The 14,842-nt window shown below is 41.4% G+C and overlaps 1 protein-coding gene across 2 annotated transcripts; it reads left to right on the top strand.

Annotated features, from left to right (window-relative positions):
- Positions 1-2,317: 2,317 nt before the first annotated feature.
- tmem168a (transmembrane protein 168a) lies at positions 2,318-13,952 on the top strand. Of its 2 annotated transcripts, none has more exons than XM_062444075.1 (6): positions 2,318-2,359; positions 2,917-3,893; positions 4,042-4,317; positions 6,558-6,700; positions 10,101-10,378; positions 12,165-13,952. In XM_062444075.1, exons 2-6 carry the CDS (start codon positions 3,060-3,062, stop codon positions 12,713-12,715), a joined length of 2,082 nt encoding a protein of 693 aa, XP_062300059.1. In that variant the 5' UTR covers positions 2,318-2,359; positions 2,917-3,059; the 3' UTR covers positions 12,716-13,952. The 2 variants fall into 2 exon arrangements, with proteins under 2 accessions (XP_062300059.1, XP_062300058.1); XM_062444074.1 differs by lacking the exon at positions 2,318-2,359 and adding an exon at positions 2,440-2,603.
- Positions 13,953-14,842: the final 890 nt, after the last annotated feature.

Below are 14,842 nucleotides of genomic sequence, written 5' to 3'. Positions count from 1 at the left end.
GCAGCATGCTCAGAGACACATACACACACAGAAAAACAGAGGAATAAAAAATGCACACACATGCATGCACTGGGTTGCTTTCGTATACCCTCAGGGTCTTGAGTAAGCCTGCTTCTTGATGTTCCCCTGATCGTTACATTTATCACATTGCATCAGTAGAAAATCCTAAATAAACCCCTTAACAGGCTTCTCCTCAGTAATGCAGTAAATAGGCTTCTTATCCTAGAGGCCAATGGGTTTATCTTGGTCTATAAAGCCCATGATACACAGACTTTTCTGGCACAAGTTGTAGGATAGAAGCAAGTAAAAGGCTTTTCATTGGTATGAATAGTCAGAAATATACAACAGCCACAAACAGGAATTTTACTATTGAGGACATGAGTGCATAACATGGATTATTTTAGAGCCAATTTGATACATCCAGAAAGTTACTCATGATATACTGATTTTCTTAGAGTAATAATAATAATGTATTTCATCCACTAATAGCAGCATTACATTACATTTCAGACTATACAATTGTAATAAAAAGTGTCATGTACTAGTGGAGCACCTTCTTCATGTAACCCATTCTACACATGTACATGTACAATTATAAAACTTTCATGCATATAAATAGTATTTCCACAGTAAAATTGTGAGGTCTCTTTAGTATGAAGTGATCATAATGAAAGCCTGTCACAAAAATTATCTCATCTCTCAGTTTTTCTTGTAATATATCCTTCGTATCTGAAAATACACAGGTGTAATTAATAGCATCTATAATTACTGCATTTATGTTGTGCATGATGGCTCAGGCTCATTTCAGCAGAGCGGAGCCCTCGTTACTGTTATTAATTCCACCTGCGTTTCTCCTGCTTTGACAAGTCAAACTGTCTGCAGTCAGTGCTATAATACTTGCAGGTGAAGGCTGGGCAAGGCTGTGATACTATATTTATTTTTTATTTTTAGGGACACAAAAGTCAAGTCAATTTTAATTTTATAGAGCCAGGTCACAACAAAAGTTATCTCATGAAAACTTTCATATATAGCAGGTTAAGACAGTACACTTGAATTTACAGAGACCCAGCATTCCCCCATGAGCAAGCACTTGGAGACAGCAGCAAGGTAAAAACTCCCTTTTAACTGGAAGAAACCTCAAGCAGAACCAGACTATAGATGGGCAGCCATCTAACTTCACTGGTTTGGTGGGGAGGAGGGGAGAGGAGAAAGAGAGTAGGAGAAGCACAGTCAGAATAATAATAACAATAACAACAATAATAATATTAATAAAAGTATGACTAATGATAATAACAGCAGGCATGAGCTTCAGTTAAGGCCACCGCAGCAAGTGGTGTGCAAACCATCATAAAATAAAGAATTTAAGTTTGCATGCAATTTGATTACATTTGCATAAACTTAATGCTTTTGTTAATGCATTTACGGCTTTCATAACCTAGCAAACTGTCAATATAAAGGTCTAATCCATATAATCCAACCTGTCATTAATCTCAGTGTGACTTTTCTTCTGCTGATGAACTATCCCTTTTAACAACAAAGACACAGATACATTTAACATACCATTTTCCGATTAACTTTTTTAAAAATAGAAATATCACATCCTTTTCTTATTTGAAGAATGATGCTAGAGCTATAATATCAATATCTTTCTGTTTCATACGTGTATATATTTTTCTTTTTTTTTAAATTACAGTTGTTTGTAATACAATATTGTTGTCTATTAACAATGCAAATAATAAATTGTGATTATGATGTACTTCCTGTACAATGACTAATGCAGGGTTGGGTTATTTTGAAATGTAATAGGTTACAGATTACTAGTTACCCTATTTAAAATGTAATAAGTAATGTAACTATTTCAATTACTTAATCAAAGTAATTTTATACATTTTTTATTACTTTTCTAATAACAAACGTTTTCAGCTGTTGGGGTAAGTGTACCTGTTAATCCCACCAAAATCTAAATTTAGGTGTTATTCATGGTTACTGAGATGATGTATTAGGGAGATCATTTCTTATAAAGCAAGATGTATCTCTCTTTTGAAAATGTATTCATTAGTTCATGTAGATTTTGGAATATTCAATAAAGATATTTTATGAAAAAAAGTCAAAAGGCTGGCATGGGCTTAATTGGTTGAAGTTGAGTGTTATTTTACTAAAGTGGATGCTTGACAAAAAAAATTCAAGAAATGAACTTGTGCATTTGTCATCACGTTTCTGTAGGGCTGATTGTTGGACTTCTGTAATATATTTTTTCACGATATTCCATGAAAAGCGAAGGCTTAAGTATTTTGACCATTGCGAGATGCCGTAGTTCGGAATCCGGAAGCAGAGCTGCTGTCATCTACACAAACAACATGTAAGCAACAACTTCTTTTGACGATAAAGACATTAGCTACGTTTCATTTTCAAGGTGCTCACTGAGACGTATGTGCAAGGGCTGCTACTTTGTCCTTTCGACAGTTAAAGAGACGACACTGAAAGGCGAGTTAGGCGACCGTGAACGATGAGTGAGCAGGGTGGCTACGAGTTAGCAAACTTCCCAGCTGAAGCGCCACATAGTCAGAAAGTGTCAGCAGGGCCGTGGTGTCAGGATATTACTGGTAAATACATTTGTCTCGGCTGTTTTGCGGTTTATTAATGTGCGTTAACCACAGTGTTGCTATCTAGTGTAGCAAACCACATTATAGCACTTTCTCAACTATTTGTGAGATATTTCTTAAATAATTAAACCTTATAAAGGTTATTTTAGAGCACAACACGAACTAATGTGCGTATATTTATTGTCTGGACGTGGCGTAGGTCAATAAGTGTAATTAAACTTGTATAAGTTTGGATTGCTTGACAAATATATATTTTTCTAATGATTGACTGCTTGTAAACTTAAGTAACACACCTTTGTGAATTTGTTCACAGGGGTTGATTTTACACAATGCCATTAAGAGGTGAAGACCTCCGTTTGCAAATCCACTGTACACATGTAGAGAGGGTGACTGGAGCAAACTGACACCCAGAAGCCTCAGCTGAATCTGGATTAGTCACTTTTGAAGTCAGTCATCATGGCTCAGGAGGAGGAAGAAGAGCAGCTGATGGTCAACGGACCCAAGGAGGTGGATGTGTTTACATCAGTCCGTTGCCTAGGTTACCTGTCCAGCATCAACCTCCTTGTGGCAGTATGTGTCGGCATGTATGTACGCTGGGAGGTGACAAGTGAACCGATGATTCTGGTCATCTTCATCTTGGGTCTCTTCGTGCTGGGAATAGCCAGCATCCTCCATTACTACTTTGCAATGGAGAAAGCCAGCCTCAGCTTGTTCCAGTTGTGGTTCGGCTTTCTGCTTGGTCTCCTATGCTTCCTCAACAGCCCCGCCTTGGATTCAAATGTCAAGGAACTGGTCACTAACTATCTCCTCCTGGCCAGTGTAGTCATGAAAGCAGTATGGGCTGTAACAGAGCGAGTATGCAGCTCCATCCGCTACAAGCCCATTTTGCTAACGTCACCTGAGCTACTGCAGCTCCTGGGCTTTGGAATTGCCAGCACTACCATGCTTCTTCACAAGTCCATGGCCATAATAGGCTTGGTAGTGGCTCTAGGTGCTCTCATTGTAGACCTGAGGATGAAATCCCTTCTGGCTTTGCCCAACCTGGTCAGTTTTGCCTTGGTTACCTCCCTTGTGTTTTTCCAAGCCTTGGGCATCACAGCCAACCCTTATGCCTTAGGCTGCTACCTTGGCAGGCTGCTGTGTGAGCCCATGCTGGATGTGTACTTCAGTGGGCTGGGACCCAGCGAGCGCTGGATGCCAGTGCTCTCCCTGGGGAAGGTGTGGAGGAGGCTGTCCCTGCTGCCTCTCAGTCTGGTTGAGCTGGCCTTCTTCGTCCTGGCAGCCTTAAAGGTAACCTCAGCAGCATTTTACAAAAAATACGAGAAGTTGACATTTCCATTATGTGAAAGATTGTTTTTGAATGGCAATGCAGTTTTGTATGGCTAACATTCATATTTTAAGGCTGTGTTTAATGTCACTTTTCTCTTGTCTTACATAGCTGGGCCACTTGGAGCTGTGGTATCTGGTGATCCCGGGCTTCTGCCTGTTTGGCCTTTTCTGGTCCATCTGCCACATAATTCTACTGATCACAATATGGGGCTTCCACACCAAGCTAAGCGAGTGTCAGAATGCCTGGCGGGCCCAGCGATCCAGTAGCCGGAGTCTGGACCAAGTCATGGCCTCCAGGGGCATTCGTCACTTCTGCCTAATTTCAGAACGCTTGGTATTCTTCTGTCTGCTGTCAACGGTTATACTGGGGGCTGTGTCCTGGCAGGTAGGTGTGTTTTCTAAAGCTAAAAAGTGTTTCATTCGTTGTCATTATGGTCACGTCATATTGCCCTGTTGCTGAGAAACCTTGTGAGTGCAATCAAGCAGGGCAGAGGCTTCAAGATCATGGTGATGGCCCTGCTCAAATTCTTCCTCCTACTGTCACTTGGGCTTCATGACAAGGCCTGCATAAACATATCATACACCCATGTCATAAATTCTGGAGAGAGATGCTAGTAGCAGTATGTATTTAGTAGTTCCTCCCCTAGCTGAGGCACTTCTGCTCTCATGCGGAACCAATTTAATTAGCACTTTATTATCCTTATCTACTTGCATAAAGAGCAGCAATAACTTATTTAGCCTTATTAGACGTTTACCTTGTAAGAGTCTCATGGGCCTGAGTCCTAATTGGAGATCTGGACAATTTTCGATGTCAGTTGCAAATTTGCCTGAGAAGTACAGAGCTGTTGGTGTTCCTGAGTAAGAAGGTTACTGTTTGTGGTTCTTGATGTTTTACAGCAATTTATATGCTTTGCTATTTGAAGTAAAATGTGTTATTAACCACCCAGCCAAATTTGAATGATTAAAAAAGTTGCCAAGTATATACAATTTGGTTCAAAATAATGGAAAAATAAACAGTATTCTCTGCTCTGAAACGGTGGGGGTGTGTCTGCCCAACTGAACAGCCTCTGTGCTAACAACGCTCATACCAATCTCCCATATAAAAATACAAAATTTAAAATAGGCCTTGTTTGAAGGTGTAAGGGGGACAACATGGATGATATTTTTAAAGTTAGTAATGTTAGGAGCCACTGTTTAATTCAACAAGTAAAATAACTTTAAATTACTAATTAACAAGAGAACCACCACCTAGTCATTATGTTTAATTGACATTTTTTCAATGGATTTTGGCTTACTTAACGTTAATCACAGCTAAAAAGGTCGGCATCTTAATAGTGGCCCCATTCACCGGTAACAGCAGATTGATAAAAAAATAAATCTCCCATTTTCCTTTACACTGATTTTAAAATACAATAATGCATCATAAACCACCAAATTCCCCCCACACACACACACACACACACACCTACACCTACACACACACACACACACACACACACACAATCACTCACTCTAATGTAGTTTTAATGCAGTCTCAGCAATAAGCACTGCCTTTATGGAACTTAAAATATTCAATATTTGTTGAGTCAGAAAGGTGTTGATTCAACCGTATGCAAATGTTTAAGGCCATAGTTTGTGGTGCTATATTGGATTCAGCGTTTCCCATATAATATAAATGACAATATGTATTATACCCTGCTTTCAAAAGTCTACATGGAAATGCATTTTAAAATGTAGATTGACTGAAAAGCTGAGTAGCACTTTCATGTGCAATTGTATTGAAATTACTTACCTAATCGGAAGTCAGCTGCTGAATGCAGCGCTGTTAAGTGCAGCGATACTCACGAGCAAACCCCCTGCACCCAGTTCTTTGGGGTTGACTACAATGAATCAATTCTCAGCCTGTGAGAAATACTCTGCATTACTACATTGTGCTTCGCCTGCCTACAATACTACATTGAGGCACCAGAGAATATATGGAGTTTATACATTTAACAGGTATGGAGCTTCATAAAAGTTAATAGATGAGTGGAATGCATTTTTCAACTCGGGCTATACACTGGGCAGTTCAGTATTCTCTGCAATCTCAAGTGTGGTTCCACTTAGCCATGCAGACATTGATTTGTGTTTCTTAGACACAGTGCCATGCTATGAAGTCAAAGTGGATTTTTGAAAATGCTAAATCGCACTGCATACCAGTAGCTCAGATTGTATTTTTTATTTGTGTGTGCACAGTATATTAGTCCATGTGCAAGCATGCAGTTTTGTTTTTGGGTTATTGATTTTTAGGTATCAGAAAAAACAAGAAATGATACAAATACGTGAAAAAAGATGATAGCTTTATTGTACAGACTTGGGGCTGTAAAAACAGCACAGGCTCATTCAGTAGAATAATTATTTTGCTTTGAATGGATGCTTTTGCTGTATGTTTAGCCTGCTGTCTACAGTGCATTGTGTCTCCATTTAGCAAGGTCCTGTCATGTTTTGTCCTGCGATGATACCACAGTGTCAGTCCTGCATTGTATAACTGTCTCGCAAAGTGTCACCATCAATTAATTGCATCTGATTGCTTTGTGCTGTAAGTGGTGAATGAAAATGACTCTGACTTTTTTTTCTTTTTTTCAGCCCTGGAACGGTCTCTTTCTCAGCGCTCTGCTGGTGGTGCTCCCTTTGGAGTCTCTGGCCCACGGCTTGTTCCACGAGCTGGGCAGCTGCCTGGGGGGAACCTGCGTTGGCTACGCCCTGGTCATTCCTACTGCATACTGCAGGTACTGGAGAGAGATGAAACACAGATAAAATCACCCCAATTTCTCATAGCCCAGGGTAACATCTTTTAATTGCTTGTTTTCATTTGACATACAAGCCAGAGCCAAAAGATATTAATTCAAATTTAAAATGGACAAAAATGGTGGTGTTGTGGTGGCCTCAGGGTTTAACTATGTAACTGACTGACTATGTAATTGCAACTTCCCTGTTTCAAGTCTGGCTGAGGAACTCGTTACTGTATTCTTACTCATATTTCCCCCGTCATTTCCCTTCAGCTTTCAAGCGTTTGATAAAGGAAAAGTGCACCAAATAAACACAAAAAAGAGGAAAACAACATATTTGAGAAACTGGAATCAGTAAAAGGTTTGGGCATTTATGCTTGATAAATGAATTAAACAAGAAATTGTTAAAATTGCAGTAAATTAATGTCCTTAAAATGACTAATCAGTTACATACCTAATCATTTTAGTAGTACCCTCGAATATTTTTTTCTGTTGCTATCTCAAGCAAACATACTCATACTGTAGTTGCAGTTTTGTACCTGCCTTACACCGGGAACACACCAAAGAGTGGCGAAAAGCAGCCTGTGGCAAGTAAAATCGCGACGGCTGCACTTGGACGCACTGCCGCCGTCGAAGTGCGGCCGCCGCGAGTACTGAATGGTCACTAATAGTTATTTATGATAAATCTCTCTTTAGTTGTCTACAGACACAAATCACAACACACACACACAGTCAGTGACTCTGAATTTAAACACATAAACACACACACTGTGCTGACTTTGCTCAACATTCAAGCCTTCCTTTGCATCACGGGTGCTGGTAAATATGATCACTCATTCCAACTCCCTCCTCAGTTAACACAAAACCAACTGGATAAATAGGCCAATAACTATGCATAAACATGACACTAATGTTTGGGCCCTTAAGGGATCATTCCAGTACTCCCTCCGCAGCATACTAAGTTGTTCAGCCGCAGCAGTTAGCCATTAGCTGCTGCTGATGCCTCTCCCAGTGCCCTCTTAGTTGGCTGAGCATTTTTTTTAAATAGCCTAGTGTGTTTCGATGATGCAAACACTTCTCCTCTTCCTCCTAAGCAGCTGCAGCTTGCCCGCTGTCAGTTATAAATTAGTTTTTCCATCTTCGAGAGCCCAGCGACAGGTTTGAAATCCAGCCTCTGGAGATGTTTGGGCAGTAAGCATATGCCAGCCTTACTAGTGTTTAACTCTCCAGGTGATTTTGGATGCAGGCCCATGTCCTATTGGAGCTGTGGATGCTCTGTATGCAAGGCCTTATGTGCAGGGCCCATAGGGAGGACTGAGAGCATGATGAGAATGCAGCAGTGTATAATCGGCTGTTTGATGGTTGCAGATCATGTTTTCACAATGACAAGAGCCCCACAGGGAGATTAGAGAGATGGGGGGTGGGCACACAGGGTGAAACGGGGAGGGGAAAACACAAGGAGAGGACTTGAGGTTGTAAACAGCGAGGGAGGGTGGTCAAAGGAGAAAAAATACACAGCACAAGGAAGGGAGGGATTGAGTTCTGAGTGGAGCTATGGAGGGAAGGACAGGATTTTTTTTTCTGAGGATGAAAGAGTGTAACAGGGGAAGATGTGGTCTGAATCTCAAAACTACAAGCCTTGACTCCCCTGGGCACCATGAGATCTGAAAAGATTAGATGGGTTTAGATGAACAGTGAGCTTGTCAAGCCATGCAGAGGTTGCGGCATGTCTTTTTTTTTTTTTTTTTTTTTTTGACCACTGTATCTTTCTTTACTTCCAAACATAGAGAAAATTGTTCATCTACTGCTCCAAAAGTGACAAAAAAGAAGAGTGTCAACATCAGTGACAGTGATCACCTCACACACCTGATGAATACATCCGCTCCGGCTGTCAACGAATAACGACCACTTATCTGTGTGGCGGTCGAAAAAAATCAATCCTATCTCGTCCACGTTAGATAAACTTTCACTTGTCCTTGTCAAGGTGAGGTTGAAGGTGATTGAATGGGGGCACGGGGTATAATATGACGGCACAGTTTATGCAGGAGTGAAGTATGACTTTACCATCCGCTCAGCAATGAATAACGTCAAGCCCAGAGATTGAAAGAAAATGTATGGCTGCATGAATAACTGCCAGCCTTGACTTCATATGTGCATGTCATCATCATTTCCAACGTTGTGCTATCCACGCACACTTTTTAAAAATAAAATCACTTAGCCCTCCACTATCTTTTTTTAGTTCTTGTCACTTCTCCCTCTTTCTTTTTGCCCTTTTTCTTACTTCCCTTTCATTCTCCGCTCCCTTTACATCCCTGAGGCTAATGTCATTTCCTGCAGCAGTGATCCACAACTCCTACTCCCATCTGTTTTTCCCCACTTCTCCTCTCATTCTCTCCTCTCAGTCGCCTCTCTCCCCGGTGATGCAGACAGCTGCTCCACCCAGCGCGTCAAACCTTCAACTTGCGATACGATACGATATATATTTTATTGTCCCTAAGTGAAATTTTTATTGGGCGCAGTGGTGCTGCATTTAAAACATTCTATTCTACATTCTACATACAAGCATGTACACGTATTTATATGTAACTTTAAACCAACATATTGCACAACCCATCAATCCAAACAACGTCCCTCTGGGAACTACGACCGCTGTGTCTCATACATATGTCCTTACTGTTTAAGATGTTAATAAAAGAAAGCACAAATTAGTTTATGAAGCAGTTGAGTCACCACTTGGGTACTCTATACAGTCCGCCAGAGGGTAAAAGCTTGAACTCAGAGTGGAGGACATGGGACAGATCAGCCAGTATTCTTTGTGCTCTGTGGCCAGACTGCTCATGTATAGATTGAAGGGACTGGTGGTCTTTCTTCACTGTGACCTTCTCAGCGGTCGGAACAAGACGGGCAAGCCTAGATTTGAATTGTACTGAAAGGTAACCATACCAAGCCGGTATCTTATACCTGATTAGGCTCTCCACGACTGCGCGATAGAATAGATACATACGTTCCCTCTCAAAAAGTATAACCTCTGCTGTAGCCTGGAGCATAGTCTGCCTGGTACACACGTTACCAATATAGAAACCAAGATACTTATATGAGCCTACCTGATTAATGGCAGTGTTGTGGATAATCATTGGGCTGTGGTCACCTGCTACCATAGGGGCAAATACCATCTCTTCAGTTTATTTCACAGTCAAAATGGAGCTGTTAGCATTAGACCAATGTACAAAATTCACTTTACTTCTCACTCATTAATCTTTGTTTTTGCTTGCCACCCCAACTCTCTCTTCCACCACTTCTTCTGACAAACCACCTTACTTGAGCCTTCTTCAAGTAGCTCATGAGCTAAGAGAAACACGGAAAACCTCCTCATATCCTCTCTTTTCTCTTTTCCATCCAGCGCTGATGGCCAGCCCACTCTCCTACCACCTGAGCATGTACAACAGTTAAACCTGCGCTCCACGGCTATGCTGAACAACGTGCAGCGTCTCTTCTCCCACCACATGATCCAGACATTTGGCTGCGACTACTCCACCAGTGGTGTAACACTGGAGGCCCTGCAGACCAAGCTGCGCAACTTTCTGGAGCTTCGTACTGCAGACGGGCCTCGCCATGACACCTATCTGATTTTCTACAGTGGGCACACACACAAAGGCACTGGGGCCTGGGCTCTACCTGGTGAGAGTCACAAATCCAAATTATTATTAACTACTTCGAAAATTTGAAGTCAGTCCTTGTAGTTAAACTGGATTCTTGAACATTGCATGTCTTAAATATTTCAATTCACTAAAGAAAATGAGCACAATTACCTACAACTTTCTTGTAGAGCAGTATTTTTACATTTAGAATTTAGTTTAGCATTTTCTGAGGTTGTATTCTGTTGCATCGTTTCACAGCAGGTTAATCTGAAAAGGTTTTAGATTGGGATGCTGACAGTCATTCTGCTTCCTTGGGTAAAAATTGTTTTTATAAACGACAAAAGGATGAAATTTTCCACCTTGAATCATCACCAAAAGTTTTAGAAATGTTGAATATTTCTTCGAAGTTTGCTTATAATGATCCCATTTAAACCGACAGTAATTACCTGAGAGCTGAATCACAGTTGAATCAGCACCTCTCAGGCAGTTAGAACCAAAATTGAACACAAAATGAGTGTCTACTGCAGTAGCATTGTGTAGGATGGCATTAACTAGATACGGTATTCTTCCTGCAAACTCCATTTGCATTACAGTCTGATTTGCATTCTTTTTCTTTCTCCCCCTCTTCTCAGTCAATCGAAGGCTGATTTTGCACAGATCCGACAAGTAAGCCAAAAGAGTTAAAATAGCCGTGAAGGTCGGGGCATAGACGTTTAGTTCCAGTAGAGAAGATTGTGTCGGTCTGCTGTGACACGAGCGTTCCCTCAACAGAAATGAGAATCACGGCAGGTTAACACCATGTCAGCCACAGCTCTCCTGTTCAGAGATTATTTGACATATTATCTCTGTGTGCTGACGCAAACAAGAAATAAATATCCCCATAGTAAAGATAATCACCTCACTGTGTCACCATCCTGAAGGCGAAACGGGGACGTTTTCAGTCCGTGTTCAGTGCATAGTTGTTTTTTTTGCGAAAGTCCAAATTGGGAACTATTTTCAGGTCATATTTTAAGTCATAAAGACATTGTGCATAAGTTTTGTCCAGTCCTAAATTATATACTGATCCTTGAAAGAAGTAGTTTGTCTTGACTTTGCTGATAACAGTGGCCAGAAAATTGCTGCAACTTACAGAGTCTCTAAATAGGCTTATTGTAGATTTTTAGGCATGTGAATTGAGCCCAATCTTCCATCCAAAGTAAAAATCAGTCCTACATGAAGCTGTTTTGCTGCCAAAAGTAGAAAGATTTTTTCTCCTCAGCCCTTGGTTCACTTACTAAGCACTTTCCAACAATTAATAATGATTTTAAGGTGACAGTAATAATTCGGTGCATCTGCTGGCGAGGCACTGCAGCTCTGATCTTTGTGCTTTTAATGTGCCGTTTGGACGGTAGCTGTAGTTGCAGTTTGAGTGGTTGTGTCTGTGTGTGTTTTGGATGACAGCAGTTAGACAGACAGTCCCTCCCGCCTGTCAGAGTTGACAGGTTTGATCCCTGCAAAGCCACTATGTCCATCAACAGTCATGTGTCCCTTTTGAAATGTCCTTGAACAGGACATTGAACCAATAGCTAGGTGAATAACCCCACCTCTGTGTGTACATGTACCTTTGAGAAACAGTATTAGCTAGGTAAATACAGAGCCAGTCAAAAGTTTGGACACTCTCAACGGAATGAAATGTGTGTCAAAACATTTGACTGGTACTGTGTATAAAAATGTACAATATGTGTTTCATCTAACATTCCTTCCTTCCATATATTTTTCTCTTTCTTAACTTTCTTCTCAACCCTTCCTCTATTTTCTCTCTCACCATCTAACCTCCTCTGTTGCAGGAAGTGAGTGTCTCCATCTGGCCCATTTGCTGGAGTTATGGAAGGAGAAGAACACCGGCCACTGCTCCCGTCTCATCCTCGTCCTGGACACTGAGAACTCCCTCCCCTGGATCAAGGAGGTGCGTAGAGTGGAGGGTGTCCACTTAGCCGTGCAGGGGGCCGAGCTGTCTGCCACCAGGGTGGACCCGGAGGCCGGTGAAATCCCCTATCTTGGGGACTTCACTTCCGAATGGGTGGAATTCAACTGCAACCCGGACAGCGACACCCAATGGTCAGAAAAGGGAAGGACAGTGGCGGCCATGTATGGCGTGTCCAAGCGCTGGAGCGACTACACGCTCCACCTGCCTACGGGAAGTGACGTGGCCAAGCATTGGAAGACCCACTTTCCCAAGGTTACCTATCCCATGGTGCACCTCTCCAACTGGTGCTGCGGCCTCAACCTGTTCTGGTTATGTAGCGTGTGTCTGCGCTGCTTCAGGAGGTGTAAACTAGCTTGGTTCCCGCCAGCTGTACTGGACACTGGGCAGGGTATTAAACTGGTGCACTCATAGATATGTTGGGAAGTTATCATGAACATTTTGAATCAGGCAGTTAATGCTTTAACAGCTGGGGTACGAGGTATTTATACGAAGGCAAGCGAATGGTATATGCACGCAAATATTGGCCTTCAGGCAGTCCACAAAAACATATAATGCATCATTTTTATGTGATGTGATGCAGAGACATTGTGCTGTCAATTTCATAGCAAAACATTGACTAAATATAATATTGGTGTCTTTTAAAGAGTGGAAATCACCGCTTTCTAATTCAGAAGAGTGGGTAAAACAATATTAAGTTCATCTCCATTAGTCTGGTTTCTTTATATAGGAAGGGTTAAAAATGACCAAATGATGTCTTTTTGAATAAGTTTATCATACTTTTGGAGAGTGTGGTATACTATTTTGCCAGTACTGCATTATTATTTCTTTAAAAGGGTTTTCTGACCGTTTTGTTACATAATTGTTTTTTGTTTTTTTCAATTACATATTGCCTTTAAAAGTGCCTTTAATATTTGGGATCATCTTTTGTATTTGTATATATATTCTTGCCTTGCATTGTATTTATATTTAGATCGTTTCGTTGACAGTCTTAACTTCCAACATGTCAGCTCGGCGGGGGGGGGCTCGGTCTTCCTTAATCCTCTCAACAGGATGGACAAAATGACTCTTGAGGGGGTGAAATCTGTGACCTTCTGGTTCTGGGACAATCAAACTACGAAGCCAAGCTGTCATTCCCAACACTGGACCTTTCCCTCATCACTTTCACACTGTTTAAATATACATTTATTCCTGCATTGAACAAAGAAAGACGCACTGGCTGCGAGACAGTATATCATCACCAGACACTGTCCCTGTCTTGTGCCTCATCCTGTTTATTTCCATGAATTAATTCATCTCAAAGAAGTTATTTTCTCTGTACAAACACACATCGCATTCAAGTTCTCTCGCTGTTGTCCTTGCCATGTGATGAAAAAGTGATTTGTCATGCAAAGCAACAAATCTTCAGAAAGATTTTTTATTGATGTTCTGACCTTAAGAAGTGAAATCGACAATCTTTTCTATTTTATTTTGCTGTGTTGCATCTTTCTCTTGCACACGTCCCTAAGCTATGTAGTGCATTGCTGCCTTAAAGAGTGTGATGTTTCCAAAGAAGTCAAATGCTATTTTTCCATATGCAATTCCCCATGTGCCTCACTTGAGTCCGAAAATGACAGACCTTAAACTTGGATAATAAACTGATAAAATATTACTGTCTGATGCAGTTGTGTGCAAAATACACAAGAGTCTGATTAAATGAAATCACTAGAATAGAGAAACAGTAGATGGGGGTAAAAGAAGAGAGTAAGACACCAGGCTCATTTAACATGGCCAGCTATACAGACACTAAGTAAACACAGACTCTACTCTGTGGAAATGCTAGCATTCCCTGGTAAATATTAGAACTGTGGACCGGAGAAAAATGAGGCGGAGTGTAAAAGGGAAAATGAAACGACACGACACACTGTCTCTGAGGGATTTGGTCAGAGTTTTCACCTCAGTTAGTCCTGTGTGGACATGTGCACGAGGCACTGCTGGGTATTTTAGTGGTCTCACATGCCTGAAGGGTGCTATCAGGCACAGAGCAAGGTTTGGAGAAAGCTCAGAAAGATGAAAGCTGACATTAAAAGCAACGTTCCATATCGGCTTCCATCCATCCGCACGCAACGAGAAGAGAGGAGGAGGAAAGCGGCATGAACCGGAGTGACCCTTCACCACTCTTAATTTACTGCGCTTAGATACTGTAAATATCAGACTATCGGGCATGTATGAGCGATATGTAGAGCAATTTGCTGTGGCAATTAGTGAAAAAGAGAAGAGTATAAATGCTGTCTTGTGTGGGCGTTCTTTTCATTGCTGCAGCCTGCAAGCTGCGGTTATAGCTAAGGTCAGGGATTCATGTATATGGCGGGAATCATTTAAGAGAATATTAGATTACAGGCCGGATTCATCTCCTAAACTGGATTAGGTAATAAAAGAGCCAGCCGCCTCTGAGGCTCGTGCGGATGTGCTGAGTCAGAGCCGGCCGTGCACACACACACACACACACTCTGAAACACTCACATAAACACAGACACATGCATAGATACAGTGCAACCACAC

This window comes from Scomber scombrus, chromosome 22 (genome assembly GCF_963691925.1).
Source record: "Scomber scombrus chromosome 22, fScoSco1.1, whole genome shotgun sequence".
NCBI lineage: Eukaryota > Metazoa > Chordata > Actinopteri > Scombriformes > Scombridae > Scomber > Scomber scombrus.
The sequence above is the reverse complement of the archived record's forward strand: the minus strand, read 5'-3'. Positions and strand labels throughout refer to the sequence as shown.